This window comes from Phocoena sinus, chromosome 20 (assembly GCF_008692025.1).
Source record: "Phocoena sinus isolate mPhoSin1 chromosome 20, mPhoSin1.pri, whole genome shotgun sequence".
Lineage (NCBI taxonomy): Eukaryota > Metazoa > Chordata > Mammalia > Artiodactyla > Phocoenidae > Phocoena > Phocoena sinus.
In genome coordinates, this window is record NC_045782.1 from 46,933,259 (window position 1) to 46,960,446 (window position 27,188).

At 56.6% G+C, this 27,188-nt stretch overlaps 2 protein-coding genes across 4 annotated transcripts; one reads left to right on the forward strand and one right to left on the reverse strand.

Moving 5' to 3' along the window:
• Window positions 1-1,453: 1,453 nt before the first annotated feature.
• Window positions 1,454-14,711, reverse strand: HGS (hepatocyte growth factor-regulated tyrosine kinase substrate). Of its 2 annotated transcripts, XM_032616163.1 has the most exons (22): window positions 14,596-14,704; window positions 13,025-13,109; window positions 12,626-12,701; window positions 12,161-12,253; window positions 10,536-10,659; window positions 9,371-9,423; window positions 8,885-8,953; window positions 8,086-8,210; window positions 6,963-7,041; window positions 6,798-6,896; window positions 6,614-6,709; window positions 5,944-5,982; window positions 5,726-5,866; window positions 5,566-5,625; window positions 4,855-5,065; window positions 4,346-4,518; window positions 4,131-4,271; window positions 3,871-4,048; window positions 3,017-3,150; window positions 2,812-2,931; window positions 2,565-2,654; window positions 1,454-2,151 (listed from the first exon to the last, which is right to left on the reverse strand). In XM_032616163.1, the coding sequence occupies exons 1-22, from the start codon at window positions 14,630-14,632 to the stop codon at window positions 2,041-2,043; spliced, it is 2,334 nt and encodes a 777-aa protein (XP_032472054.1). In that variant the 5' UTR covers window positions 14,633-14,704; the 3' UTR covers window positions 1,454-2,040. The 2 variants fall into 2 exon arrangements, with proteins under 2 accessions (XP_032472054.1, XP_032472053.1); XM_032616162.1 differs by having other exon boundaries at window positions 6,798-7,041; window positions 14,596-14,711.
• Window positions 14,712-14,876: 165 nt separating this feature from the next.
• Window positions 14,877-21,156, forward strand: ARL16 (ADP ribosylation factor like GTPase 16). Of its 2 annotated transcripts, XM_032617756.1 has the most exons (6): window positions 14,913-14,976; window positions 15,164-15,222; window positions 15,856-15,969; window positions 16,611-16,726; window positions 16,865-17,803; window positions 18,625-21,156. In XM_032617756.1, exons 1-5 carry the CDS (start codon window positions 14,916-14,918, stop codon window positions 17,034-17,036), a joined length of 522 nt encoding a protein of 173 aa, XP_032473647.1. In that variant the 5' UTR covers window positions 14,913-14,915; the 3' UTR covers window positions 17,037-17,803; window positions 18,625-21,156. The 2 variants fall into 2 exon arrangements, with proteins under 2 accessions (XP_032473648.1, XP_032473647.1); XM_032617757.1 differs by lacking the exon at window positions 15,164-15,222 and having other exon boundaries at window positions 14,877-14,956.
• The last annotated feature ends 6,032 nt before the right edge of the window (window positions 21,157-27,188 follow it).

The window sequence follows — 27,188 nt, forward strand, 5'->3', positions numbered from 1 at the left end:
CCATTGGGCTTAGGACCTGGGGGATGACGCTCTAGCCGCCCGGGCCATCGGGCATAGGAGCTGGGGGAGGACGCTCTAGCCGCCAGGGCCATCGGGTATAGGAGCTAGGGAGGACGCTCTAGCCGCCAGGGCCGCCGAGCAAACGAGCTGGAGGAGGGCGCTCTCACCTCGCCTTGCCTCCTCTCGCTCCCAGATTACCCCGAAGACGACGGACGGGACAGGCGCAGACCACTCTTTGGCGGCGGCCGGACAGCGGCTGGCCCGGGCTTTCCGCCCCGTGGGGCGAATGAAGCCCAGAGAAGGCTGAGCCACGGCGTGGGTTCCGTCCGAGTCGGGGAGGCGGACTGGACCCCCGGGCAATCCCACTAGGGACGACCGGCCGGGACCTGGCCCTGTTGGACGGCGCAGTGATGCCTGCATCCGAGCCCGGGCTCGTGAAGTTTGCGCTACCGCAGGGCGGGCTCGAGGGTCCCCAGTTCCCTTCCTGGGTAGCTTCGCCCCGGTGGTCCGGCCGTCCGTGGCCTGTGGTCACCTGGCGGCAGGAGCGCCCCTGCCCTCTGGACCGCCTTCTCCTCGGTTTTCTCCTGTACCTAAACGGCTGCCTTTCCGGCCAGCACGGGCGCACGTTTTGTCCTTCCGTCCTGGCCACCCTGGAAGCCAGGCCGCTGCCCTCCGCCTGGACCAGACCCGCAGGGAGCTCGGGACTCGGCTTACAGTGTCTGCTAAGGGTTGTGATTGAGCCCGGAAGGGGTCAGACGGGGTCCTGGGAGAAGAGCATTTGTAAGCCTGGGCTCTGTCTCCACCTGCCAGAAGCCTCTGCACCCCTGCCTTAGTCCAGCTCCTAAACATCTGGCACATGGGGTATCCCCAGCCCTTCAGGTCCTGGGGCCGTTCCTCTTTAGATGCAACAGAGAGCATTCCCCCTCGCTGCTGTCGCCACAGATGATTTCCTAAGAGCCCAGGCAGAACAGCCCTGACTTTAGATCAGAGCGAGGAGACAGGGCTGCTCTCGGCCCAGCACCTCTGTGATTCTGGCCATTCCTTTGACCTGAGCTCTGTGCCTATTAAACTAGTCCATTCCTTCGCAGACAAGCTAAAATGGGGGTCACCCAAGAGGTTTGTCCAAAGTCTGTGAAATGTTCTGAATCCTGAATGCGAGAGGCTGTGAGTCTGCGTTGTCTTAAATGTTTTCTTCTAGGCTACGACTCTCAACTGGCATCCCAGACTCAGACCAGAGTCAGGGCAGCACAGGGCTGGGTGGAGAGAGGACAGCTCCTAGTGCTCAGTCTCAGGGAGGAAAACAGCAGATCTCAAGGCAGAGCAGCGTCTACCAGTTGAGACTCCTGTGGAGCTGGGCCTGGGGCGAGGGGCAGCTGGCCTGTGGGGAGGCACCTTATACACCCCTGTCCACAGCTGGACCAGCTGCTCAGCACCTTCTCTGCAGACACCCAAATACTTGTCGAAAGACATTTTATTATCACTGTTCCATTCTGTCTACTCAGGGCACTGGATGAGATGACGGCTCAGAAGCAAAGAAGCTGGAGACAGGCCCCACCCTTCCTGTGAGGACCAGAGCACCCCTGCTGACAGCCTGCAGGGGAGGACTCTGGGGAGCACTCACACTAGTCACAGGCCACAGGCCCTAAGGTGTCCTGGGTGGGAACGGGAGGGCATGAGCTGTGTGGAGCAGAGACCCCACTCCACCTGGCCCTCTAGGGACCTGACGTGCTGGGCTGGGGGCTTCCTCTCAGAGAAAGTCCTTCCTTTCCACCTTCCCCGCCGAGGCCCAGCCCTGGGGAGAGGAGCCAGACACCAACTCAAGAAGACAGGGACAAGGATGGGGCCTGGGGGGACGAGAAGCCAGCAGGTGAGGACAAAGACGGAAAAGGGCCAGGGTGAAGGGCCACCCTGCCCGTGCAGAGCAGGGACACTACACGCAGAGGGGAGAGAGTGAGGCAGAAGGACGACGCTAGTTAGAGACGGAGGCGGTGGTTTTGGAGAACCGTAGTGTTACTCTGGATGGGGAGCTCCCAGCCGGGGTCAGTCAAAGGAGATGAGCTGGGCTTCGCTGCCCTGTGGCGGCGGCCCCTGTGGCGGCGGCTGCTGGGCCACTGCGGGCTGCTGCTGGGGAGGGCCGCTAGAGGGCGCCATCTGTGGGGGGGGACACATGGCCCATCGGTCTGTCCTCCCTCTCCAGGCCCCAGCCACCCCACCCTATACCGGCTCCTCTCCAGAACACGCCACATCCCAGTCTTGCCCTGGTACTCAGGCCCCTCGAGCCCACCCTCCCGACTCCCTGCACTCTTCCTGTCCCCAGCAGAGCCCAGACCCCAGGTGTTCCCGATTCATGTCTGTGGACCGGAGATGATGTGACCTTGGGCTTTTTAGTAAATGCGTGCTTTGGCACCTGTAGGTGTTGCTAAGTGTCTGTCCTGGTCCTGCCCGCAGAGCAGCCATCCTGCCCCACACTGGCTGCACTTCCCAGGGCAGCCCCGCTGCTGAGGGGGGCCCAGAGCAAAACCTGTCCCGTCATGACCATGGTGTTGGCCCCGGGAGAGGCTCACCTGCGGGTACACGGGCTGCTGCCCCGAGATGTAGGGCTGCTGCGGGGGCGGCAGAGGTGTGTCTTGGCCGGGGAGGGTGGGCATGAGATTCTGTGGAGGATAAAACAACCCCACACTGAGAAAGGAGCTCTGTAACCAGATAAACGCCAACCAGCAAGGAGAAAGCAGTGGAGGGGACGTAGGGCAGTGAGCAGAGAGTGGAGCCTGCCCAGCACTGCCCCCATCCGATGCCCCCACAACCTCTCACCTGCATGCCGTAAGGCTGGTAGCCCATGGACACTGACTGGCTCCCCATGTAGCCCATGGTGCTGGACTGCGGAGGCTGGGAGATGGCTGGGAGGCTCTGCGGGGCCTGGGAAGCCACGTTCTGTGGAGGGGAGGAGGCAATGGAAGAAGGCTGAGCCCAGTTGCCCCACTGGCCTTGTGGCGGAGGGGGCGGCCTTCCCACCTACCTGATAGCCCTGCGTGGGAGTGGGCTGGTAGGATGAGTAGGCTGGGCTGGTGGTGGGCCCGGCGGGGCCCTGAGGGGCTGCCTGTGTGCCAGCGGCCCCTGCTGGGTACATGTAAGCGCTCACCATGCTGGGATCTGGAGGAAAAGAAAGAGCTCACCACCCCAAAGTGGGGAGGACGGCGGGAGCCCTCTTCTGACTTTTGCTTCTCTTTATGACTTTTGGAACCAAGTTTGTGTTTCACATTCTCACAAAACGAAAGTAAGTGAAATCAACAAAGATAGCAAAGGACCCCCAGAACGTCACACTCTCCGAAGACCAGTGACACCCAAACAGGGGTTGTCTGCAAGACGACGGGCCAGTGCTCTTTGGGAAGTCAGTGTCACAGAATGCCAGGGCAGACCAAGGAACATTCTCGATCAAAGGAGGTGAGAGAAGCAGGACAGCTAAACACGTGACAGGTTTCCTGTTGGCACAAACGGGGTACTGGGACTGTGTGGGAGCTGAGCCGGCTATGGACACAGTCACAACACGGCCTCAGAGCCCTTGTTCCGGCATCTGTACCCAGGCCGTGGGGAGCATCCTGGTTTAGCAAATGCACCGAGGCCTCTAGGAGTGAAGGGCGTCACGCCTGCCGTGCACCCTAAATCGGGTCCGAAGAAAAAGTGTGTGTGGAGAGGGCAAGTGCTGACAAGGAAATGTCTGGGAATCTGAAAAATTCTTTGTACCATTCTGCCAACTGTTTTGTAACTCTGAAATCACACTGAAATAATAAAAGAAGAAAGGGATAGTGGTCCGGGGCTCATCTGGGCTGTTGGCCCTCCGCCCGTCCGCCCCCCACCCCCCACCCCCGTTACCTGCTGCGGCCCCAGGCATGCTGGGGTAGGGGCCGCTGGTGGCTGGGGCCGGCTGGCTCATGTACATGGTGTGCATGGGAGAGCCCTCCACTGAGCCCGCCGGGCTGAAGGTCCCCGCAAAGCTTGCTGGGCCAGAGGGCTGGTACAGCACGCCCCCCGCTGCAGGCATGGCCTGGAGCTGGGGATAGAGAGACGGCTTTCAGGGCAGTTCTCAGTCACCAGGGTGCCTGGAGGGAGTGGGACGTGTGGCAGGCACATGCCTGGGCATAGGGCAGGGAGAAGGCTGGCATCTGGGCCCGCATCTGGATGGTCTGCTTCTGCTGCTCCAGGCGCATCTGCCGCTCCTTCTCCTGCTCCTGCAGGCGCTGGATGGCCAGCTGCCGCTGCACCTCCAGGTACTCCTGTGGGCCATGAGGCAGCCGTCAGTGCTGGCTTTGCCCCCCACACCCCCAGGGCTGGGCCGCCGCTGCTGCACCTGCTTCTTCTGCCGCATGATCTCCAGCTTCTGGGCCAGCTGGATCTGGCGCTGGCGCTCGGCCTCCTCGGCTGCGCGGCGCAGCTTCTCCCGGTGCTCCTCCCGCAGGGCACTGAGTGCCCCCCGGGCGTCACGGATCTGCGCCAGCTTGTCCTGCAGCCCCTCGTAGTACACTGTGGGGAGAGGGCAGAGTGTGGGCCCTGGCAATGGCTCCCCAGCTGAGCACTTGTCAACAGGGCACAGCTGGCATAAGGGCTCCAGGGTGGGTGGGCACGCACGCACGCACACACTTCCTCCAGCTGACTGTCCGGTGCTCAATGGGACGTTTCCTGCCACTGGGACTATCTCTTGTAGAATCCAAGGTCCCTCAGGGCAGCCCTGCCCATACGACCCCAGGCCTGATGACGCCTGGCGGAGGGCACCCACTGCCCCGAGGGGATGTGGCTGGCCCCTGACGGGAGGCCCCGTGGCCCCGGAGGGACGCCCGGGAGGGTGTGTGCGGCACCTACGCCTACGCTCATCCAGCTGGTTGAGCAGCTCGAGCAGCTGGGGGTGCATGCCGTTGATGGACTGGAAAAGGGACAGCACGGCTGAGTCGTTGGTGATGCTGCGGCCCCGCACGTGGTTGCTCTTCATGCGGTTGACAAAGGTGGTGACGGCATTCTGCAGGGCTTTCAGGAACTGTGCGTGGCTCTCCTCCGACTCCCCATTCTGGTATTGCTGCCGGGGCACAGGGGGTCTGGCTGAGTGCCTCCTTCGCCCCCAGGTCCACGAGCAGGGGCAGGGACCCACCATCTGGCCGCTGAGCTCCGAACCTGCTGCACATCTGACTTGGTCCTCCCGGTGGGTCTGCAAGGGGCACCCTCAGCACCCGGTTCACACGTGAGGAAACTAAGGCCCAGGGAGGCTTGGGTTTTGCCCAGAGGCGCAGTGTGGCCGAGACAAGGCTGTCCTGGCTCTAGCCTCTTATTCCCCTGGGCACCAAAGTGCAGAGCCCCAGAATATTCCAATCCATTCAGGGTAGGCTGCGAGTAGCCGAGTTCTGGCCCACAGCCAGCCCAGCGAGGTTCAACGGAGAGCCATGAGCTGCAATGGCCTGCCTCCAGGAGGTCACTGCGGGCACAGCTCGGCCCTCCTGACAGATGCCTGGGCAGGGCCTAGCACACTGCGCTCCGGGAGGCCAAGTATGCCCCCAGCCTGAGGAGGGAGCCACGGCTTACCTCACTAAAGGGGCCTCCGGCCGGATTTACAGGCTGAGGATCTGTCTCCGGGAGGGAAGTCTGGAAGACACCAGAGAGTGACTGGGACTCCGCCCCTGGCCTGTCCTGGCAGCCCCCTCCCAAGGGACCATGGCCAGGAGCGTGAGAGCAGCCCCCTTACCTCCACACTGGCAGGGACTGTGTGTGCCTCCCCAGGCTGGGCGGCGGGCTCTGTCAGAGGCACCGGTGCAGATGGTGTGGGGCTCTTCCGGGCCTCCTCCTGCTTCTTCTCCCAGTAGTTCCGGTTGAGGTACCGGGCGAGCTGCACAGGCAAGAGGGGGTCACTCCCAAGGGCCAGGAGGCAGCAAGGGGAAAGCGCCACACACAGGGTGTCCTCACCTCGGGATCGATGTCTTCAGCCAGAGGCGCCGACGAGTTCTGGGGAGATGTGGGGGGTGTGAGGCGTCATAGGCCGGAGCAGCAGCAACCCTGGCCATCGCTCAGGAGGCCTGGATGACGCAGCCATGACGGTGGACCCTAGAGGCTCCAAAACCGTAGACAGGGCACAGTGTGGTGCCCCACCAGCCCTCCCACGAACCACAGGTACAGGTAGGCAGGTGGCAGGGCTGCTCCCAGCCCCACCCACAGAGCCCTGAAGAGTTTGCAAGTGACTTTCTAAACCTTTTCTCCCACCTGCCACCCACCCCCTTTTTACAAAGAGAACTGAGGCCAAAGAGAGGCTGGGTCCATCCCCAAAAAGCAGACCTGTGACGGCCCCACTGAAGGCCAGAAAATGCAAAGCACCTTTGACCCCAGGGGTTCTCACCTCCTCCTGCTCTTGGGGTTGTGGAAGAGACCAGGGTCTCGACAGTGAGACCGCCAGCCTTTATAGTGTCCTCTATCCCACAGGGGTTCCGACCAGGGAGCTGAGACCCGTGGGCGCCAGGCCGCACCCTGCCCCTGCCCATGAGACACGTGCCTCCAGGTTGGGGCACCACCCCCCCGCCTCCCCACCCCACCATGGAAAGGGGGTCCAAGCCAGTGGGGCTGAGCCGGAGGGCGGGCTCACCACGGGCGAAGAGTACAGGCTGCTGGCGGGAGGGGCTGACGAGGCCACAGGTGTGGGCTCCGCCTTGGGGTACGCGGCATAGGCCGACTTCTGTCTCTGCAGGAGAACCAGGAGAAGGGTGTTGTGAGGGTGCCCCCGGACTCCCCTGGCACCCCCAGACTCAGCGAGGCCACCCCCGGCTCACCATCCTCTCCTTCTCCTCGGCCTCGGACTGCGACAGGGCCAGGGCCAGCTGCAGCTCCTCTTCCTCTTGCAGGGCCGTCTCATCCCTCTTGGGGGGCAGCTGAGGATGGCAGGGCAGGGTGAGCCGGGCCCAGGGCTGAGGCGCCCCCGCAGGCCCGGGCAGTACCTGGGACTGCTGCGACAGGGGGCTGGTCAGGTACTCCGGGGGCAGCTCCGTCGTCGAGGCAGCCTTTCCCTCCGCTTTCCTGGAGGAGACAGGACGCTATACGTCATCGGGCACTGTACCCCTGGCCCCCCCACAAGTTCTCAGGACACAGCCTGGGGCTTCCCTCCGACGTCCCCACAGAAGGAAGACGGGGGTTCCACAGACCACATTCCAGAGAAAAGCTGGACCCTCAAACCAGCTGTCACCTCTGGGCTGTGGAGCCCTGGGTAAGTCACTGGCCTAAGCTACAGCTCCCCCTCCTGCAAATGGGGCTCAAACACCCGCCTGGCTCCGGCTTTCCACAGAAAAGGACGTCCCGGTGGAACAGCCTGCAGACACCACTTCACCAAGGGATCAGATTCCGTCACTGATTCTGGGACAGATGGACAGCACAGGCTCCCAGGCCAGCCGCACGGAACCTGTCTCTAACCACGAGGAAACCTTGGACCCAAACCTAGAGATATGCCACAACAGCCTAGGCCCCTCAGCGACGTCCTCGTCACAAAAAATGAAGCAGATAAAACATGCTGGGTTAGGAAGCTGATGTGGTGGCTGGGTCCTGACAGGACAAAACCGCCGCAGGATGTTACTGGGACACGGGAACCCTGGACAGGGACTGGGGAGTAGGTGTCAGAACCACACTGATGCTAAATGCCCCAACTCGACAGCCGGCAGCAGTCACATGGGGAAAGTTCCTCCAGGGAAGCGCACGTAGGAGGTCGAGGCGAGGAGGACAGGGTGCCTGCAGCTCACTCTCAACTGGTTCAGGACACAACGTGTATGTGTCTGGACATGCAGGCAGATGCAGGGAGGGCTGGTGTGATGGAGTCAATGGGGCCGAGGGACCCAGGCTGTGGGAGGGGCAGGGTGTGTGTGTGGTCTCCAGACTGTTCCTGCATCTCTTCTCTAAGTGTCACTCCCAAACTAAGACGTTACAAAAAGAAACCTGAGCAATTAGCTAGCAGGTCTCAGAGCCGGGGGCCCTGCCTGGCTCTGTCCAAGTCTGCTGCTCCCCCCGCCCCCGCCGCCCGCCCCCGATTACCAAGGTAGAAGCTGGCTCCGCTCAGTGTCCAAGGGGACTTACTTGTTGAGCTGCTCGTAGCAGGGCTCGCACACACGCACCTCCTTCTCGATGCCAAACTTGGGGATGGTGGAATACTTGGAGGAGCATTTGCCGCAGAAGATCTGGCCACATGCCCGGCAGTGGTGCTGCGACACGGGACAGGTCAGGGCAGCCTGGCTGGCCACCCTTCACGCCCACCCCCCGCCCAGCACCGCCCACTGCAGGACGCGCCAGACCGGGTCTCCTAGGCCAGGGTGGGCAGAAGGCAAGCCCAGGAGGCCACAAAGGCCCTGGGGGAACAGGGTGCACTTGCAAGCTCTCAACTGTAGCCTCCACTTTGAGGAAAAGATGTCAAATTACGAAGAAAAATTCACAAAAAACATGCATGAGTTGTCCCGATAAACGAGTTTTGCTGGACGGTGAGTCGGGTGAGTCTGCTCAGATGCCCCAGGCCCCAGCCTTTGCCACGGCCAGCCTGGGCTTTGGTGGGAAGAGGGAGGGTCCAAGCTGCACAGGCCAAGTCAGCTGAGCAGACTTGGCCAAGAGGCTATTGGCCGAGGCAACGCAGACCCAAACCCCCAGCCCCGGGCGTGGGGTATTCTCCCGTTCCCAGAGGGGTGCAGCCTTGCCCGAACTTCACCTGACAGCACTGACCATCAGACACCAACCCTAGGTGACCACACTCCCTACACTGCCACGTCCCAGCCAAGACAGAAAGGCCCATGCGTGGGTGCGGTGGCCTTGTGATGACAGCAGGTGGCCTGGGTTCTGCCCCGGCCAGGCGTGGAGCCAGGTCCCTCCCCAAGGCGGGTGCACTCACCTTGCGGGTCATGACCCCGAACTGCACCCGGCACCGGTGGCACTCCTCAGCATCCACCCAGTCGGGGGCCTGGGGACAGGCAGAGTCGGGTCACATAGTCCCGCCCTCCCTGCCGATCCCCGCTTCCCACAGGTGTGTGCAAGGGACTAGAGCCAACTCACTGCAGACATGACTCGAGGAAGGATCCCCCTCCAAAACAGTCTTCCTTTCTTTCTAAAGACCTTATAGCAAGACTTCCCACAGCTTTGGGGACATATAAGTATTTGTCTTCACGGCTGTGGGAACCACAGCCCTAAGGCACCTTGAACTGGGTTCCTGTCTCAACCTGCAGACACAGCTGCATATTCTACTGAAAAAAGTCAAGCTTTCTCGTTTTTGAGACAGATCAGCAGCTCACCTGCTGCCAATAAGCCCAGATCCCAGGGCTTCCCTTCTGCCTTCTCAAAGCAGCCTAACTCCTAGACCTCCAGCACCCAGTGAACTCACTCTCTCCGCCGCAAACATGGCATCGCTCTCCTTGAACTCTGGGAAGACGTGTCCTGGAGAAAGGAGGCCGCTGTTACTGCCAAGTGCTGCCCTAGTGGGCGAGGCCCATAGCCTCACCTGCCCGAACCCATCTGCCCTGACGCCTCCAGAGCTGCATCCTAGCTCTTGGCATCTGCCTCCCCGAACAGACAGAAGAGGCCCAGAGCCCCGGGGCAGCAGGCACGGTGACCCCACACCGGGCAAGGGCGCCTTGGGGCACAGCTCAGCCGGCCCGCCCCCGAGCTGGGCTGGCTCCCCACAGGCCGCTCTGTCCTGGGGACCACACACAGAGCCAGGCATTGCTCCCACCTCATCAAGGCCTCATAGACATTCCCCAGTCCATCTGGCTCCTGGTCCCGCACCCCAGCCAAGCATGATTCCCAGAGCTCTTAAAAGTTGGAGTTCCTAAGCTGTTTTTTGAGACATGGACCCCTTGGGAATCCCATAAAAGCTTTGTTTTTGTTTTTGGCCATGCTGTGTGGCTTATGGGGATCTTAGTTCCCCAACCAGGGGTCCACCCAGGCCCCCAGCAGTGAAAGCCTGGAATCTTAACCACTGAATCGGCAGGGAATTCCCCCCAAGTAAAGCTATGCGCATTCTCTCTCGTGTATAAGGTCCAGGGATTGGGAGCTTGAGGCCAGCTCACCGACCTCATCACACACTGTCTGCACGGTCCTGCCTACCCCGCGGCCAGCAGGCGCTGCCCCTGCTCCCACTCCATGCCTCATCTTCAGGGCCAGAGGACCTGCCCTCCCCCGCCGCAGCACAGGTGGGAGAGGCCCCAGCCCAGCCCTCTCATTCCATGCCTGGCAAGAGCACCAGCAAATCCTCCAAACAAGGCCTGAATCCACCGCCCTCCTTGCCAAAGCCCACCACCTCTCTGCTGGCACCGCAACAGCCAGGAGGAACACACAGTGGGCCTTAAGAAGCACACCTCAGCTGCCACACCCCCACTTACAACTCTCTAGGAGTTTCCGCTGTGCCCAGAGCACAGTGCTACCCCCACTGCGCACGGGGCGGGCACAGCCACCCTTGGACCCGCCTTGTGCAGGGCAGCCCCTCAACTCCTGGTGGCATGTCCCAGGCCTGACGCTGGACCGTGCTGCTCCCCACTACCCTGACTCACCTTCCACCTTCATGATCTGATACGTGTCCTGAACGACCTTGTATTTGGGCTCGTTCCGGAATGCATGCGCCCAGGCCTGAATCAGGTACAGGATCTTGTTTCGGACGTTTACTTCCACCTGCCTCTGTGGAGAAGAGAGGAAAGAAGATAAGAACCTTGGGAGAGGCAGGTGCCAAAGAGACATCTCAGCACGAAAAAGCAGCTGGCAAGACCCCAACACTCCGAGCAACTGGGGCTGGCAGAGGTGGGGCGGGTCCCCCAAGTGGGGCACCAGGGCCATGTAGTGACCCACTCCCCAGACCCAGGCCTACTTTAGGAAGCCCTGTCCCCAAGGACAAATCCATTGCACCTGTCTGCCCACTCAGGACCTGGACTTATCTTTAACTGCCTAGGTGAAGCTGCGCATCCCTCAGGTGGAGGCTCTCAAACCCCTACTGCCCCATAACTACCTGTCTCTCCCCACCCCATCACCGTGCCCTACAGGACACTGACCGCCTAGCGAGCTCCTCAGCCTATAACCCACTCTGTTGCCAGCTAAGGCCAGCCTCTGACAGGCAGAGCCAATCAGGCCCGGGCTGAGGAAGCAGACGCACGGTCGGCTGGCCCCCTCCCTCCAGTCATAGGCAGCGCAGGCAGGCGGGGGAGTGGCTCCAGAAAGTTCCCCACATACAGAGCCACCAGCACCACCAAGCTAAAGCACAGACAATCACATTTCTAGAGCTCTCTCAGGATCCTATCCACACACTATGCTCAGGATGGTGGGTCAAGAAAGCTGCTTCAAGACACCAAGCACAGCTCACGTGCCAGGGTTCCCACTCTTCCCTGTAATCGGGGTCCAGTCAGTGGACCCCTTTCCAGGTAGCCCTGCCCCTGTGAGGACTCAGACCATGTACAGTGTGAACAGGACACGATCGTGCCAGGACAAGGAGGGCGGGTTCTAACTCCTCTGCTGTCACCCAGGCCAGAGCAGGGGCTGGCCAAGTCACCAGTCAGGGCTTTGGAGAAGCCCCGCCGTCAGCTCAGCCCCAGACGGGCTCCTGGCTGTGAGGCCCACAGGCGCCCAAAGGGCCCAGGCCACAGTGGCGGCGGAGTTGGTGCTGGGGCTTCACTCCCTGGTTGCCACCCAGGGCACCCGCACCCTCAGCTCCATGGGATGCCCCTCACCCATGGGGGGGTGGGGGGCGCGTAAAACCCACTGCCCTGGCGTCCCTGCTCTGCTGTTGCTGTTCCCCAACTCTCCCTCCACAAGCACTCATGCGCCTCCCTGCTCAGAATTCTACCCAAGCCTTTGGGGACCCCAGGCCTCCACTTAACAACCTCTGCCCATGGCACACAGCTCCCTCCCCACCTTCTCCACTGCTCAGTGAGCATCCCCTGCCCATCAAGACTCAGCTCCTGCCCCCCAGGAAGCCTTCCCAACTTTGCAGGAGGAGTGGGGTCTCCTCCACACCCCCAGATGCAGCCCCGCTGACTTCTGGGAAGGCCTGACCTCACCAGGCAGGGACCACGAACACGCACCTTCCAGCCCTCCAGCACCTGGCACTGTTCCCACCAGCAAAGCCCCAAGAAGACCGTGTGGTGGTGCACCCCAGTCTGGGCTTCCCTGCTCCCCACAGAGTGCCCACCTTCAGCAGCTCCTTCAGCTCCTCCATGGTCTGCTTGTTTGCCACCTCATCATGAACCGTCTGGCCACAGTTCTTCACCACGGACTCCATGACCTGCAGGCCCCAAGGTGGGGTAGACTTAAGTCTCTGGTCAGGGCAGGAACTCCCCGTCCTGGACGGGCCCACCTCCCCACAAGAAGGCGGGCCTCAACAGGGCCCTCAGGCCACCCAGCTGGACAAGAAAGCCCGCGTTACAGCCTCTGAAGCAGGAAGCAGCCAGGGGTACACCTGCTTCTTCTAACTCTGTGTTTTATCACCAGGGACAGACACTGGAGTCAACCTCAGGGCCCACACGTGTCAGCCTAAGGTGGAATAGCTGAGGCATTGCTCCCAGCCCTGCCCCACGGCCCCAGTGCCTCCACTTCTGGCGGTGCGCCCATCCCTGCTATCCCCACCAGTGCCACCTGGAGTACAGGGTCTGATTACCTCTAGGGCATACAAGGCCACGTGGGGATTCTTGTCATTGACTTTCTTCTTGATGGAGCTCACTGCATATTTTGCTCTGACAGAAAAAGGCATTGATAAAAGCAGAAAGAAAAAAAGAGAAAGAAAACAGCCTCTAAGACTGAGAAAAGCCCACCCACCATCTGGTCCCTGAGACACCTCCCAGGCAAATGTCCAGGTAACTGTGCCCTCCCAAGCTGTACAGAGAAAGTCCTTTAATCGTCCCAAGATCTCAAAAACCCCAGCACACAGACCACACAGTCCTCCACCAGGGCCTAACGTGGTTGGCTTCCATCCGGGCAGGATCTTGGAAGATGAGCGGACACCAAGCAACCCTAGTCCACGGGGTGGCCACCCCATTGCTTTTGAGGGAGCACTTACTGCGTGTCCCCCTGGCGGATCAGGTCACAGATCTGGAGGATGGACTCCCAGTCGGTCTCCAGAAGAAGTTGGCTGGTCGCTTTGTCTAAGACAGAAACTCACCATTACAGGGGCTCATCCTGCTCTGTGATTCCCCAGGTGGCCCCCCAGCTCAGCAACAGGCAGGAGGGACTGCCCCCTTCCCATTTTAGACATTGGACCAAACACAAAACTACTGAAAATGCTCCTGACACCTGACAATAACCATGAAAGCACTGTCCTTCCTGAAAGACAGACAAACAGCTTGGAAAATAACAATGGAAAACGCTGTTGTGAGCTTTTTACATGCCAAGTGCTGTTCCAAACATTTTACATGAACTCACTCAATTCTCACACAACCTTAAGAGTTAGGTGATATTTCCACCTTCTCCGAAGACAGAGAAACTGAAACAGAGAGGTGAGGTCACCGCCTGAATTCACACAGCTTGCTGGGGCAAAGCCAGAATTCAACACTATGCTCAGCTGTTTCTCAACAAAGAGAACTCTGCTGCCTCATCCCTCAGAGTCCCTGGTTTTTCAGAAGCTTAACCTATTTGATTAGCTCTCAGCTGAGGCATGGCTGGAGAGGCATGCAGCAGAGACCCCAGTGCTCTGTTTCAAGTGTTTTGTGGGGCGCAGACAGGATCGACCCGCCAAGGATTCTCCAACTACCACCTCTAGTCTATGTCGCTGTGGCCTCAGACAGACAGATGTGCTGCTCAGGGGTTGCTCTCCAGCCCAGCCAGTACCATCTTCCCTGGAGTTGTACAAATGGTCAACATGGATCTGGGAGTAACTTCTGGACTAACCACTGAAAGCCTGAACAACCTCATAAGCTGAGCTCCTCGGGGCCTGTATGTTCAATGAGCAAGAAAGGCGGCTCATCTGAGGTCCCTCTGAAACCATATTCAAGGAACAAGGAGGGCAGGCTCGGGCTGACCATTCCAGTACCCAGAGCACCGATCCCAAACACAGAGCACACACGGTTTCATGGAGTGGTGGGGGCTCGCCCATAAAAATCGATTTTCCTTCCTAAAATCTGTGACCTCCAGGAGGCTCAGAAGGATCAGCTATCCACCCCAGAAAACAGAGGAAACGCCTTCCTAGCCCTGGGCGCTTCCGGGAGCCCAGTGGGGACACTGGGCGCAGGTCTGGGTCCCTGGGGAAGCAGCGCTCCAAAGAACTTGGCAGGACCTACAGAGGACATTGCTGGCTCCACCCTCTGGGGCCCATGTATGGGTCAGAACTCCCAAATCCCATGCAACCTAGGTTTTGGTAGGGAGAGTCTACTGAGATTTTACTATTTCACTGAGTCACCCGTTTTCGTGACTCAGGACGTGAGGCCTGTTCGGCCAGACGCTGGTGGTCGTTTCCCCAAGGCTCCTGGCCCGTCTCCTACGCGGACCCTCATTTACTCGGCCGGCGCCGGGGCCGCGCCCCGGACCGCCGGCCCTGCATCGCCTGCGCGCCCGCCCAGGGCCCGGGTGGCGCGGCGGTCGCCCCGGAGCGCTGGAGCCCAGGGGCTTTCGCTCCGGGGGCGGGGGCCGCGTTACCTAGGAGACGCTCGAAGGTGCCGCTGCCGCGCCCCATGGCGACCCAGGAACCCGACCTGACGCCGTAGCTCTCCCCGCTGAGAGCCGGCGCGCCCCCGACTTCCGCTTCCGTCTGCCGCCTCGGGTGCGCGCACGCGCACGTCGCTGGCCTGCTCGCGAGCCGCGGGAAGGCGGGCCTTTCCGTTCGCCCCAGAGGCTGGGCGCAGATTGGACCGCGCCCACTGAGACGGTAAGCTCTGGGAACCAATGAGCAGCCCGGGGGCGAGGCCTGGCGTCGCCGGGACGCCGAGCCACGGATGTAGAGTGGAGCAGGGAGCGGGATGTGTCTTTTGCTCGGGGCCACGGGTGTGGGGAAGACGCTGTTGGTGAAACGCTTGCAGACTATCCTTCCGCGCCGGGTGGGGGGGGATGGGGCCTGGGGTGCAGGTCTGGGTCCGGGGCCTGGGGGTTTGGGGGGCGCTGGTGGCGAGCGGGGTAGGGGGCGCCCGGGCGGGGGGCGGGGCGCCCGGGGCGGGGTCCGGCCAGCGCTCCCTCCTCGGCCTGCTCGGAGACCTTGACTACCTCGCACAGCTGAGCTCCCGGGATGGGAAGGGCGACCTGGGCGATCTTCCCCCCACGCGGCCCACGGTAGGCGTCCGGCCTCTTGCAGGTTTAGGAGAAGTGGGTTCCCTTGCGGTTAGAAGAGCGCTTTGGGTTCCTTTTTTTTTTTTTTTTTTGTATTATTTATTTGCTTGTGGCAGGCGGGCTCCTTAGTTGCGGCATGCATGTGGGATCTAGTTCCCTGACCAGGGATCGAACCCAGGCCTCCTGCATTGGGAGCCCAGAGTCTTCACCACTGTGCCCCCAGGGAAGTCCCTGGGTTCCTTTAAATGGAAGCTGGGGTCTGGCGGGTCAGTGTGTTCAGTACAGACTTGACGTGGTGTCGCCGCGGGGAGCCTGGCTCCGCCCGGACAGAGTCCCAGGGCATCCGGAGCCCCCCGCCCCTCACTACTGGTCAGACTGCATTTGCTGCTCGCCGCACAGGGCGAATCCCGCTGGTGGGCGTTGGTGCCCTGGCCACAGCCAGCCTTGAGGGTTCTGGACGCCTGGGAGCATCTTCAGGCCTCCTCCCTTACGGGTTCCGCCTTAGGGCCTAAACACTTGAGAAGACCTATGCTGGGGGTTAGGTTGCAGTGTAAAGAGCTGGGCACGTTGCTATCCAGAAGTTCCGTGTGGGAAAGCGCTTGTGGTGGTCTCTGTGCATCCTGGTTTTTTCCACAGGTGGGTACCAACCTAACGGACATCGTGGCTCAGAGAAGGATCACCATCCGGGAGCTGGGGGGGTGCATGGGCCCCATCTGGTCCAGTTACTATGGAAACTGTCATTCTCTCCTGGTAGGTCGTAGTCTTTTGAACTTCCTTTGGGGAAGTATGTCCCTATTCTAGCGTTGTCTAGTCCCCAGTTTCACTTTGTGTGGGATAGAGTTTGGTTTCCTGGGCAACTGTGCGAGTCAGGGAAACAGGGTCCAGACTAGAGTTGCTTCCTTCTGGGACCCCAGCCTGATCCCTAGGGCTCCTGAGCCCAGGCTAATGTGAGAACTCACAGAAGGCTTGCTGAGGGCAGTGTTCCTTTTCTGCAGGTAACTGTGCCATCCACTCATTGCCTTATTGCCCTGGGTGTGTTTTTACATTTTATGTTTGAATTCTATATCCCCTGGTTTGTCCCATCCTGGCAAGGCCTGTGCCCCAAATTCTAGGACCCTTCCTTGGAAAAGTAATGGCCACACAAGTAGAGACTTCCGTGTAGGTGGAAACAAATAAATAACACCGGTCCTTCTTGCACAGCTCGCTCCCCTCTGCTCCTCCCTTTCTTTTTTTTTTTTTTATTTTTTAATTTTTTTATTTTTTTTTGCTCCTCCCTTTCTGGAAGCCTTTCTTGCTCTTTCTGAGCCAGGCCCGTGATGCGAGGAGAGGAGGTGTGGCAGGGATGGTGTTCCATTGCAGGGGGATCCTAATTTTCATTTACTTCTTTCCAGTTCATGGTGGACACCTCTAACCCTACCCAGCTCTCTGCATCCTGTGTGCAGCTCCTGGCTCTCCTTTCGGCAGAACAACTTGCAGAAGCATCGGTTCTGATTCTCTTCAATAAAATGTACGTGTCCGTGAGCTGAGAGGAAACGCGGGGGTGCCCCAGGGCGGAGCTCCTGTGGAGTGTAGCCAGGAGGGTGGCTCGTTAGGGAGGGGGTGCAGCGATGGCAGCCCAGTCTGACAGGTATTGCTTTCACTCCAGTGACCTGCCCTGTTACATGACCATAGAAGAGATAAAGTCGTTAATCAGGCTCCCGGACCTCATTGCTTGTGCCAAGCAGAACATCACCACGGTAGAAATCAGTGCCCGGAAAGGCACTGGCTTGTCAGAAGTGCTGCGCTGGCTCGAGGACACCCACAGAATGAATGGTTGACTGCAGGGCCGAGAAGCGTTGGCTGGCCCGCTCTGTGGCAAGAAGGCAGAAGCAAGCACTGCTTGGCCTCTGGCCATCTGCTGCTTTTATAAGGGCAGGATAAGCCCTAGAAGATGGGGTTCTGTGCTGAGTTGCAATGATGGGTAAACTGAGGCACCCAGGTTATAGAACTCCTGACATCTGCCCTCTGGCTCCAGAGCTGGGAGAGGAGGACAGGCCTTCCAGGTGGCTTGTGTCCTACACCATCCTGGGATGGTTCTAGGGGATTTGTTCCCCTGCCCACCAGGAGAGCTGCTCTCTCAACTCTGACACAAGCTCCAACCTGTTGAGTTTCTGATACCTTGACAGTATAAGGAAGCTTGTGGGAAAACACCTATTGCTTGGTGCATTTGTGTCCTAGGGCTTCTGTAACAAATCGCCACAAATGGTGGCTTGCAGCAGCATAAACTTACGTTCACGGTGCTGGAAGCCAGAAGTGTGGAGGCTCTGAGGGAGAATCCATTCCCTGCTTCCAGTGGCTGCTCGTGCCGCTTGGTGTCGTTGGCTTGTGGTTCGCAGGACTCGAATCTCTGCCTCTGTCTTCATGTGGTCTTCTCTCCTCTTTTTATAAGGAGGATGTAGGGCCCACCCTAAATCCAAGGTGATTTCATCTCAAGATCCACAGTTACATGTGCAAAGATCCTTCTTCCAAAGGTCACCTTTGCATGTTCCGGGGGTTACAACTTGGACGTATCTTTTGGGGCCACTATTAAACCTACTGCAGTCTGGTAAGAAACCCTCTGCTTCTGTGTGTGGTTGTGAGTTTCCTACAACAGCTTCCTCTGTCTCAGCTGGTGGTCTAGCTCATTGGGCCATCGGCCCAGGCCCTCAGCCTCCTCGCGGTTTCCAGTTGGTCACTCTGCGGGGGTGAGGGGAGCTCTGTTCTACAGAGGTTTTAAATGGCGCTCCGAGAAAGCTCTGTATGTCCTGCAGGGCAGTGCAGTGTCAAGTCTTCCTTTCCCTGTTGAAGCGATAGGCCTCCCAGTTCAGTGCTGCCGCTCCCTGGGAAGGTTCTCAATTGGCTCTTGGATGTACAGGGCCGGTGCCACCTTCTCAGGCAGACCACGTAGGTGCCAGTGGTCCCCCTCCATGGTGGGTCTGTGGAGATTTCACAGGACCCACAGTGACTGGCTGGCAGATGTCCCCCAATCTCAGGGCACTGAGGAGAGCGTGGCCAGACCTTGAAGTGTAAACCATTCATGGGTCACATGCCTAGTTCATCTTTTGGCTTGATGCAGGTGTGTTTTAACAAAGCATTTTAGCATTTTCCAAATGAGGCTGGTACAGGTGGCACTGTTGAGGCCCTCCGAGGGCTTTTGGAAGGCTGGCATGGCCCCCATTGGTCTCATGGGGACCCAAGGCCCCAGCACCCCTGGGTCTCTCTAGGGCGGGAACAGTTCACACCAGCCTGCCTCGGCCACTCTGACCCCAGGGCCAGACATCCAGGCCCAGAGGGGACAGGCAGGGCTACATCCGTACTTCAGGAGATTGGCCTGAGGGTTCTGGGCTCCCATTGCCCTGTGTCCTCGACCCGCTCCTGTTTCCCTAGGTGCTCTGAGAAGCGGCTCTCGGTTGGAGTAAATGTCCTCTGTGAAGAGATCCTGGAGCTGGGCAGGTGATCCTGAAGAGCTCTGAAAACAGTTTTCCCAAGACCTGCAGGACAGAGCAGCCGGTTTTGGGAGGTGGTGACTGGCTGGACAGCTCAGTCTGAGGCCATGGAACGGTGCTCTGCGGTGCCCGTAACACCTGAACACGGGTGCAGCGGTGGTTTGGAGCCCTAGTGGGGACCGCTCTGTGACTGTGACCCTGGAGTGGGTGCTGGCCACCTGGAACCTGTCTTTTCCCTTCTGGGATGAAGCGAGGTTCTGAGCAGAGGTTGTCTGGGACCTGAGAATCTGGTGAGGGGCTGGGCACTCTCCCTGGAGAACATGCCACCTGCACATACTCCCCGTTCGCCCAGGTTACAGGATGAGCTTTTGAACGCTGGGGTCCTGCTAGGCCCCCCAACACCACCCCGCAAGGTTGGCTATCAGAGGGGCCCATCCATCCTCAGTGTCCCCGTTCTCAGAATTGCCTACAGAGCTTGGCAGCATGGTGGCTGGACGGCCCCAGAGCTGCTGACGTGGCCTGGGTGCTGCTGGGGCCTCGCCACCTGCCCTGGTGGCTCCTGGACTTGGCCATGCTCTGGCTAGCCCCAGCCCTCCTTTCCTTCTGCCAAGCCTCCCACAGGGCCTCCTCTCCTCCCCTTCCGTGCCTTCCAATCCCCACAAGCCCCTGCTCAGTGTTTCCATCAGGTTGTCCCCCACCCCCACTCTGGTCAGCTGCGGGTAGAGAGCTCCAGGTCAGCCAGGGCTTCAGTTTCCACCAGGCCTTGCTTCAAACTGCTAATGTGCCAGAAATGGCACGTAAATTCCACCTTCCATGTCCTCCACTGAGGGTGCTGGGGATTGTGCCAGAGAGCAGGAAAAAAAACAAAACGGCTCAGGAAGAGGCACAGGTCGGGGGAGAGACGGACCTGGGATTTCCAGGTCTCTGCTACGAGCAAAGGCCACAAATTTCAGGAGAGACAGTTCTGAATGGCCCCATCCAGTGATGGAAATGCCCACTGGCACTTGGAAAAGCCATTGAGCCTGCATCTCCGGGTTTCCAAGTATGGACTCCAACCATGGAGTGAGTGACACCTGGGAATAATGTGCTGCTCAGATCTGCTGGGTTTTATTACCAAGAAAAAAGGGTGTTTCAACTAGGGGAGGAGACTGCCTTCCTCTATGGCTCCTAAGCTGACATGCAGAACAGGCCACCCTGAATGACAGCCTGATGTGCAAACCAGCAGGCCACCTGTTAGCGCACCTTATAAACTGGTGTGTCTGGTGGAGCGGACACACCTGCCCCTGCTGCTGGGCTCCTCTGCTGTTCTTGGTCTGGGCCTAGTGAGTGCCGGGATCTAAAAGAAGGAGCTGCGGAGCTAAGTGGCCCTAAGAGGGAGGAGCTCTGTTCCCACACACACACACACCCCGAAGCTGGGGCAAGTACTCCATCCAGCGGGAGGGAAAGCAGCAGCCGTGGTACTTACCTGCACAGCCCACTGTGGACCCCCAAATTCCATGTGGATGCCATAGGGCCCTCTGAACTCAGTACTGACGTCTCAAAAGTGCTGATGAAAAAAAAAAAAGGGCTTCCCTGGTGGCGCAGTGGTTGAGAGTCCGCCTGCTGATGCAGGGGATGCAGGTTCGTGTCCCGGTCCGGGAAGATCCCACATGCCGCGGAGTGGCTGGGCCCGTGAGCCGTGGCCGCTGAGCCTGCGCGTCGGAGCCTGTGCTCTGCAACGGGAGAGGCCACAATAGTGAGAGGCCCGCGTACCGCAAAGAAAAAAAAAAAAAAAGTGCTGATACCGCCACCTGGTGTCTGTGTTCCCAGACGAGCTTCGGGGGTGCAAGAGTCCCCCAGGTATCAGGCAGGAGCAAAGCAAAGACCGCCTCCTGCTGGCCCCAGGCCCAGAGCAGGCCTGGAGCGCCAGTGCTATCACGTGCAAGTTTTGTATTTTGTATAAAGTATAAAACAATATGTTTAAGATAATTCACTTGCTCACCTGTTAAAAATGAGTAAAAGAAAATAGTTTTAAAATATCAGTAAAATTAGGGGAATTTCCTGGCGGTCCAGCGGTTAGGACTCTGTGCTTTCACTGCAGGGCCCAGGTTCAGTCCCTGGTCCGGGAAACTAAGATCCTACAAGACATGTGGCATGGCCAAAAAAAATAAATCAGTAAAATTAGATAATTTAATGAATTGTGAATTTCATTGACAAAGTGATAGCTTCTTAATATTTAGGAGTAAACTGTCAAGAAATGTAAAGGACACATACGAAGGAAACCACAAACTAGCAGCAAGGAACAGAAAAGATTTATATACACAGTGGTTCTTAACTGGGGCAGTTTGGCCAGTCTGTAAATATTTTGGATGGTACAGCTGCAGGGTAGAGACTGTGCTACAGCATCTATATGTATCTATAAATAAAGAGAGAGGGAGAAAGAGAGAATGAAATTTATTTTAAGGAACTACCTCGGGACTTCCCTGGTGGTGCAGTGGTTGGGAATCCGCCTGCCAATGCAGGGGACACAGATTCGAGCCCTGGTCCAGGAAGATCCCACATTCCGCAGAGCAACTAAGCCCATGTGCCACAATTACTGAGTCTGTGCTCTAGAGCCTGTGAGCCACAACTACTGAAGCCCACACTCTCTAGAGCCCATGCTCTGCAACAAGAGAAGCCACCACAATGAGAAGCCCGTGCACTGCAATGAAGAGTAGCCCCTGCTTGATGCAACTAGAGAAGGGCCGCGCACAGCAATGAAGACCCAATGTAACCAAAAATAAATAAATAAGTTGAAAAAATTTTAAAAATAAGAAAACATTTTAAAAAAGGAACTAGCTCATGTGATTTTGGAACCTGGCAAGTCCAAAATCTGCAGGATGAGCAGCAGGCTGGTGACCTGGGTTGGTGGTATATTTCCAGGCCATCTAGGGCAGATTCCTTCTTGCGTTGAGGGGTAGGTCAGTCTTTTCTGTTAAGCTCTTCAACTGATTGGATGAAGCCCACCCACCTGTATTATGGAGGGTAATCTGCCCTACTCATAAGGTCTACTGATGTAAATGTTAATCTCATCTAAAAAACACCTTCACAGAAACATCTAGAATAATGTCTGTCCCATGGTGGACATGAAAGTGAGTTCCTTGGTCTGAAGAAGTGATGGTCTCCTGTCCAAACTGGAGCAATATCTTCCGTTGTGATTCTTTCATAGTATTCTGAGCATTTGCATCTACCACCAGGGCAGCAAAGCACAGTCCAGGGTTGGCGCCTCTTCATGTCAGGACCCCCTGTAGCCCCAGGCTTCTGGCATCAGTCTGACTTGCCCCCTGTGCTCAGGGCCTGCCCACCAGGGCACCTGCTGTGCAGCCATCTGTGGTCTCGGTGTCTCAAATTGGCAGACGGGACCGTTGTTACTGACACTTTGGGCCTCAGAGGGCGCAAGAGGACTACAGGCACCTCAGAGATACTGTGGGTTCCTGTCCAGACCACCGCAATAAAGCGAATATTGTAATAAAGTGAGCCACACAAATATTTTGGTTCCCCAGTGCATACGTTTGAAATATTGTGAAAACTACCAAAATTTGACACAGAGACATGGAAGTGAGCAAGTGCTGTTGGAAAAATGGCAACCATAAACTTGCTTGACACAGGGTTATCACAAACCTTCAATCTGTAAAAAACACATTATCTATGAAGCATAATAAAATGAGGTCTGCCTGTATGTCTAGATTCAGCCCGTCTCTGCGTTGCTGCAGTGCCCCATGTCCACAGATTTCATGGACCCAGGTGGCTATCTCACGGGAGCATGTGGGGATAGCTTGTCAGTTCCAGTCACCTTCCAAACCTGGAAAGGGGTTCTTCTGATGGACACTAATATGTCCTACTCCAATGTGCCCCTCAAATTCCCACAGTGATTTCCACAGGGCTGTGCCCCAAATGGGCATCCTTTAATAAGCCAGGTTTTCACTGCCCTCCTGCCTGACCATATAGCCAGGCCACTGGCCACTACCCATGAGTAATAACTCAAACATATGGGCTTTTACCACTGCTCAGTTCTTCCATCATTGTTAGAAAAACTGCATGCAATTCAGCCCAAAAGAGCTGGTCCATTTTTACCTTTTTCAGTTAGTCTCCATTCTCTGGTCTTTATGCAGCAGCTTTCCAAACGAGATGTTGTCCATTCACTTTGGAACTGCCGTCCACAAACCAAACAGCTCTTTGTTGGTCAGTCGAGAGCTGGTGATAGGGCACTGTCCAAGTGAAGGTAGAATCCAGCACTTCCTCATGCAGTTCCAGAGTCAGTGCTGGGGGCAAAAGAGGCTTCCTGCCTCCTACACCTCCTTGCTTTCCCCAGGCACCTTGGTCTGGTATAAACCATTTCCACTTTCATATTTATATGGAACCCTTCTGGGGACTGCCATCCCCATTAAAGTGTTTCTCTGACATCGTCCTAGACATCATAGCTTTGTCAGAGCTTTAAGATCATCTTATGTCCTTCAGTCATTGGGGTAGCTTCAGTTAATGTCAGATGGCAAGGTGGTAAACCTTGAGGGTGGTAAACCCCCCTCAAGTGGAAGTTCTCCTGTCCAAAGTCCCAGCAGCCGTCGCTGGGGGGTGCTCACAGGCTCTCACCCTCCACACAGGGCCACCGCACAAAGAATCTGTCCCTGACTAGCACCCCAGCTTCTACCCCCACACTGTGTGGGCTCAGCCAACCTTACCGGTTCCCATTTAGCATGTCCTGAAAGGCAGTTACATGCCTTCTGTTTTATAAGACTAGGTGGGGGGAATGTCCCCCAGACAGGTATAATGTCCGTCCCCATAATACAATCAGGTAAAACAGATGCAACCACTTCACACAATGCCTGTTCAAACATGCCAATTCTACACACCTTTCCCTTACTTCCATCGACTCTTACATTCCTAACTGTGGCCTCCGATGTTTCAGTTTTACAACACTGGGTAGGGGAAGTGTCCCCAGCCATCCCTGTAAAACCCCTGTAAATTCAGGTTGGGAGAGACAACTTCTGTACATAATACTTGCCTAAACATTCCAACTCTCATAACCCCACCAACCGTGACACTGTCACATCCTCTCAGCCTGACTGCATCCAAGTCAGGGCTTCACCCAGGCTTTTGGTACCACAGTCTTTGGGCTCCTGGGTCAAGGAGTCCTGGAAACTTCTCTTCTCCACCCCCTATTTTACCCACTCTTGTGCAGAAGTCCCCATCGAGGGGTTGAGCCAAGAGACCCAGGCCTTCAATCTTTATCTTGGTTAACTGACCTGTTGACCCAAGTGATTGCTGGTTGGGATTCTCAGTGTAATCTCTGCCTTCCGGCTGTTAAATGTCTCCAAACTGGGGTAAACAGAGCAGACTTGTTTGGGGCCCTTTAATGTTGGGGCTCAACAGAGGGTCCCTTTGGTCTGCCCAACCTAGGTAGCACTGTACTGAAACCTTTGTGTTAACCCCATCAGTGTCTGTTTTATTCATCCCCTTTCTTTTTTTTTTTGGCCACACCACGAGGCTTGCAAGATCTTAGTTCCCTGATCAGGGATCAAACCCGTGCCCTCTGCAGTGGCAGCTCAGAGTCCTAACCACTGGACCACCACGGAATTCCCCATCCCCTTTCTTTTTTTTTTTTTTTTTTTTCCGGTACGCGGTCCTCTCACTATTGCGGCCTCTCCCGTTGCGGAGCACAGGCTCCAAACACGCAGGCTCAGCAGCCACGGCTCACGGGCCCAGCCGCTCTGCTGCATATAGGATCTTCCTGGACCGGGGCACGAACCCGTGTCCCCTGCATCGGCAGGCGGACTCTCAACCACTGCGCCACCAGGGAAGCCCCCCATCCCATTTCTTAATAACCATCTAAAGAGGGGTGGGGGAAGGGGGAAGTTTGGGGTTAGCAGATGCAAACTATTATATATAGGATGGATAAACAAGGTTTTACTGTATAAGCACAGGGAACTATATTCAATATCCTGTGATAAACCATAATGGAAAAGAATATGAAAAAGAATGTGTGTGTATATAACAATCACTGTGCTATACAGCAGAAATTAACACAACATTGTAAATCAACTATACTTCAATAAAAAGAAATAACCATCTAATGACTGCTATCCTGCTCATCGCTTCCTGATTCCTTTTTTCTGTCTCTTTCAATATTTGCTCTATTCATCTTCTCATAACCCTTTAAAAATTTCCACCTTGTTGGGAAGAGTCCCTTCACTCTGCCCTGGGCCTCTCTCCATTCTCTTGTTAGCTAACATACTGTTCTCTGCAATACCCTTCAGTGCAAGCTGAGATAGCAAATCCCCTAAGGCTTCCCAAATTGTTTTTCGATTGTGCAGTCAGAGGGTGCCCAAGTGAAAGGGGCCCCCTTAATCACAGCATTTACCGTGACCTGGGTAACAGGCATATTCAGCAGCTGAATATCCCAGTCATCATAAAGCCAGTCCCACTGGCTTGCATACAAAGCATACCAGTGGCTCGATCTGCGGTGTTCCACGTGGCATTTACAGGGGGAGTAATATGTTTAGACAAGAGATATACCCATATATTCATATTTCACTTCTACTTACTGAAAATTCTTCTGCGGCCATTCTTCCTCCATTAAAATCAGTCTTCCTGGGCCAAATTTCACAGACTTAAAAAACTTTAAGAACATCTTATTTCTTCAAGTCTTCATTTTTTAAAGTCAGGAATGAATTTTACTGTTCTGACTGTAATAGGGAAGAACCTTGTATTCTATGACAAGTTAATCACTAAAGGGATGTTGCCTATTAGCTTAAATTACACATAATGGCCCATCTCTGGGAACCCTGCCTCCCAGGTAATGAGCATGAAGCTAAAATTCTTTTTTTTTTTTTTTTTTTGGCGGTACGCGGGCCTCTCACTGTTGTGTCCTCTCCCGTTACGGAGCACAGGCTCCAGACGTGCAGGCTCAGCGGCCATGGCTTACGGGCCCAGCCACTCCGAGGCATGTGGGATCTTCCCGGACCGGGGCACGAACCCGTGTCGCCTGCATCGGCAGGCGGACTCTCAACCACTGCGCCACCAGGAAAGCCCGAAGCTAAAATTCTTTTAGCTCACAGGAAACATCCTGACCAGGTGCACCTGTAAATGGGTGCAGGAGGAAAGTCACACTCCTGTCCAGAGTCTGGCTGGAACCAGGACTTTTACCCCCTTTCCTTTCAGTATAAAAGAAGCCTGAATTCTAACTTGGGAAGATGGTTCTTTGGGATGCTAGTCCACCACCTTCTCAGTCTGCTGGCTTTCTGAAAAAAGTTGCTATTCCTTGTCCCAACACCCTGTCTCTCAATTTATTGGCCTGTCATGTGGCGAGCAGTATGAGCTAGAACTTGGTAGCATGACCAGTTTTTCTGTTGATTAGTTTTACCAATCCCATTTTTCTCAGGCAAGTTTTTGCACTTTCAGGACTCCCACAGGACACGATTCTCCTGGTGGTCTGGGGTCCTTTTCCCATTGTGCGGTTGGCTGTGTTGTCCGTGGCAGCACCACGCCTCCCTCCACTGGGTAAATGCTGACTGACAGCATGTAATGATGTCAAACACGTGAGAAATTGCGGACAGTTTTCCCCACTAGGGAGACTTGTTTAGCCGAGTGCCCGATGGGGTCGCAACCCTGCAGGACGGTCCTTCTGGAGCCTCAACTCAATTCTGACACAATCCACCCCGAGATACAGATTCCACAGGTTAAGAGCTCAGTCTTACAAAACTGTAAAACTGCCCCCCACCTCCTTCAGAGGCCAATCACAAGCCTGAGTTGTTACCTCTGTTTTTGACCGACCAGCTATAAATCAGAGGTTCCCAGGACCCTCTCCTCAGGTTCAGTTAATGTGCTAGAGCGACTCACAGACTCAGAGACACAGTTTACTTACTAGATCACCGGTTTGTTATAAAAGAAAATGACTCAGCCAGATGGAAGATGCATAGCGCAAGGTATGGGGAAAGGGCAGAGCTCTCATGCCCTTTCCAGTGCACCACCCTCCCCATATCTCCATATGTTCACCAACCTGGAAGCTCTCTAAACCCTGCCCTTTGGGTTTTATAATTGATTGAATCATTAATTCAACTTCTAGGCCCTCTCCCCTCCCCCGAGGTTGGGTAGTAGGGGATAATTGGAACTGAAAGGTTTTAACGCTCTAATCACAAGGTTGTTTCTCCTGGCAGCCAGCCCCCATCATTTGGTGAGCTCCAAAAGCCAATTCATTCACCTCACAAGAGACACCTTTGTCGCTCTAGTAAGAAAATTCCAAGGGTTTTAAGAGCTCTGTGCCAGAAATGGGGATGAAGACCACATCTCCATTTATACATAAAGCACACTATCACACATCGATTGCAAATTATTTTTCAGTACTCTCCCTATGGATGTCGAATCCACTGGGGTAGCCTTCAACTCTGTGTTCATTAATGGGCTAAACCAGGACTTTCTTGGTTAAGAGAACTACACTAGAATGGGAAACTATGTCCTCTCCAGACTTAATTTGGCAAACCTGCACCCTAG

Coding starts and splice junctions, on each gene's coding strand:
- HGS (XM_032616162.1), bottom strand. CDS start 14,632: ATGGGGCGCGGCAGCGGCACCTTCGAGCGTCTCCTAG. Junction 8,211..8,884: donor TCGGGGTCATGACCCGCAAG/GTGAGTGCACCC, acceptor CCCGTGTCGCAG/CACCACTGCCGGGCATGTGG. Junction 5,626..5,725: donor CAGTCCCTGCCAGTGTGGAG/GTAAGGGGGCTG, acceptor GGTGTCTTCCAG/ACTTCCCTCCCGGAGACAGA.
- ARL16 (XM_032617756.1), top strand. CDS start 14,916: ATGTGTCTTTTGCTCGGGGCCACGGGTGTGGGGAAGACGCTGTTGGTG. Junction 14,977..15,163: donor GTTGGTGAAACGCTTGCAGA/CTATCCTTCCGC, acceptor ACTACCTCGCAC/AGCTGAGCTCCCGGGATGGG. Junction 15,223..15,855: donor TTCCCCCCACGCGGCCCACG/GTAGGCGTCCGG, acceptor TTTTTTCCACAG/GTGGGTACCAACCTAACGGA.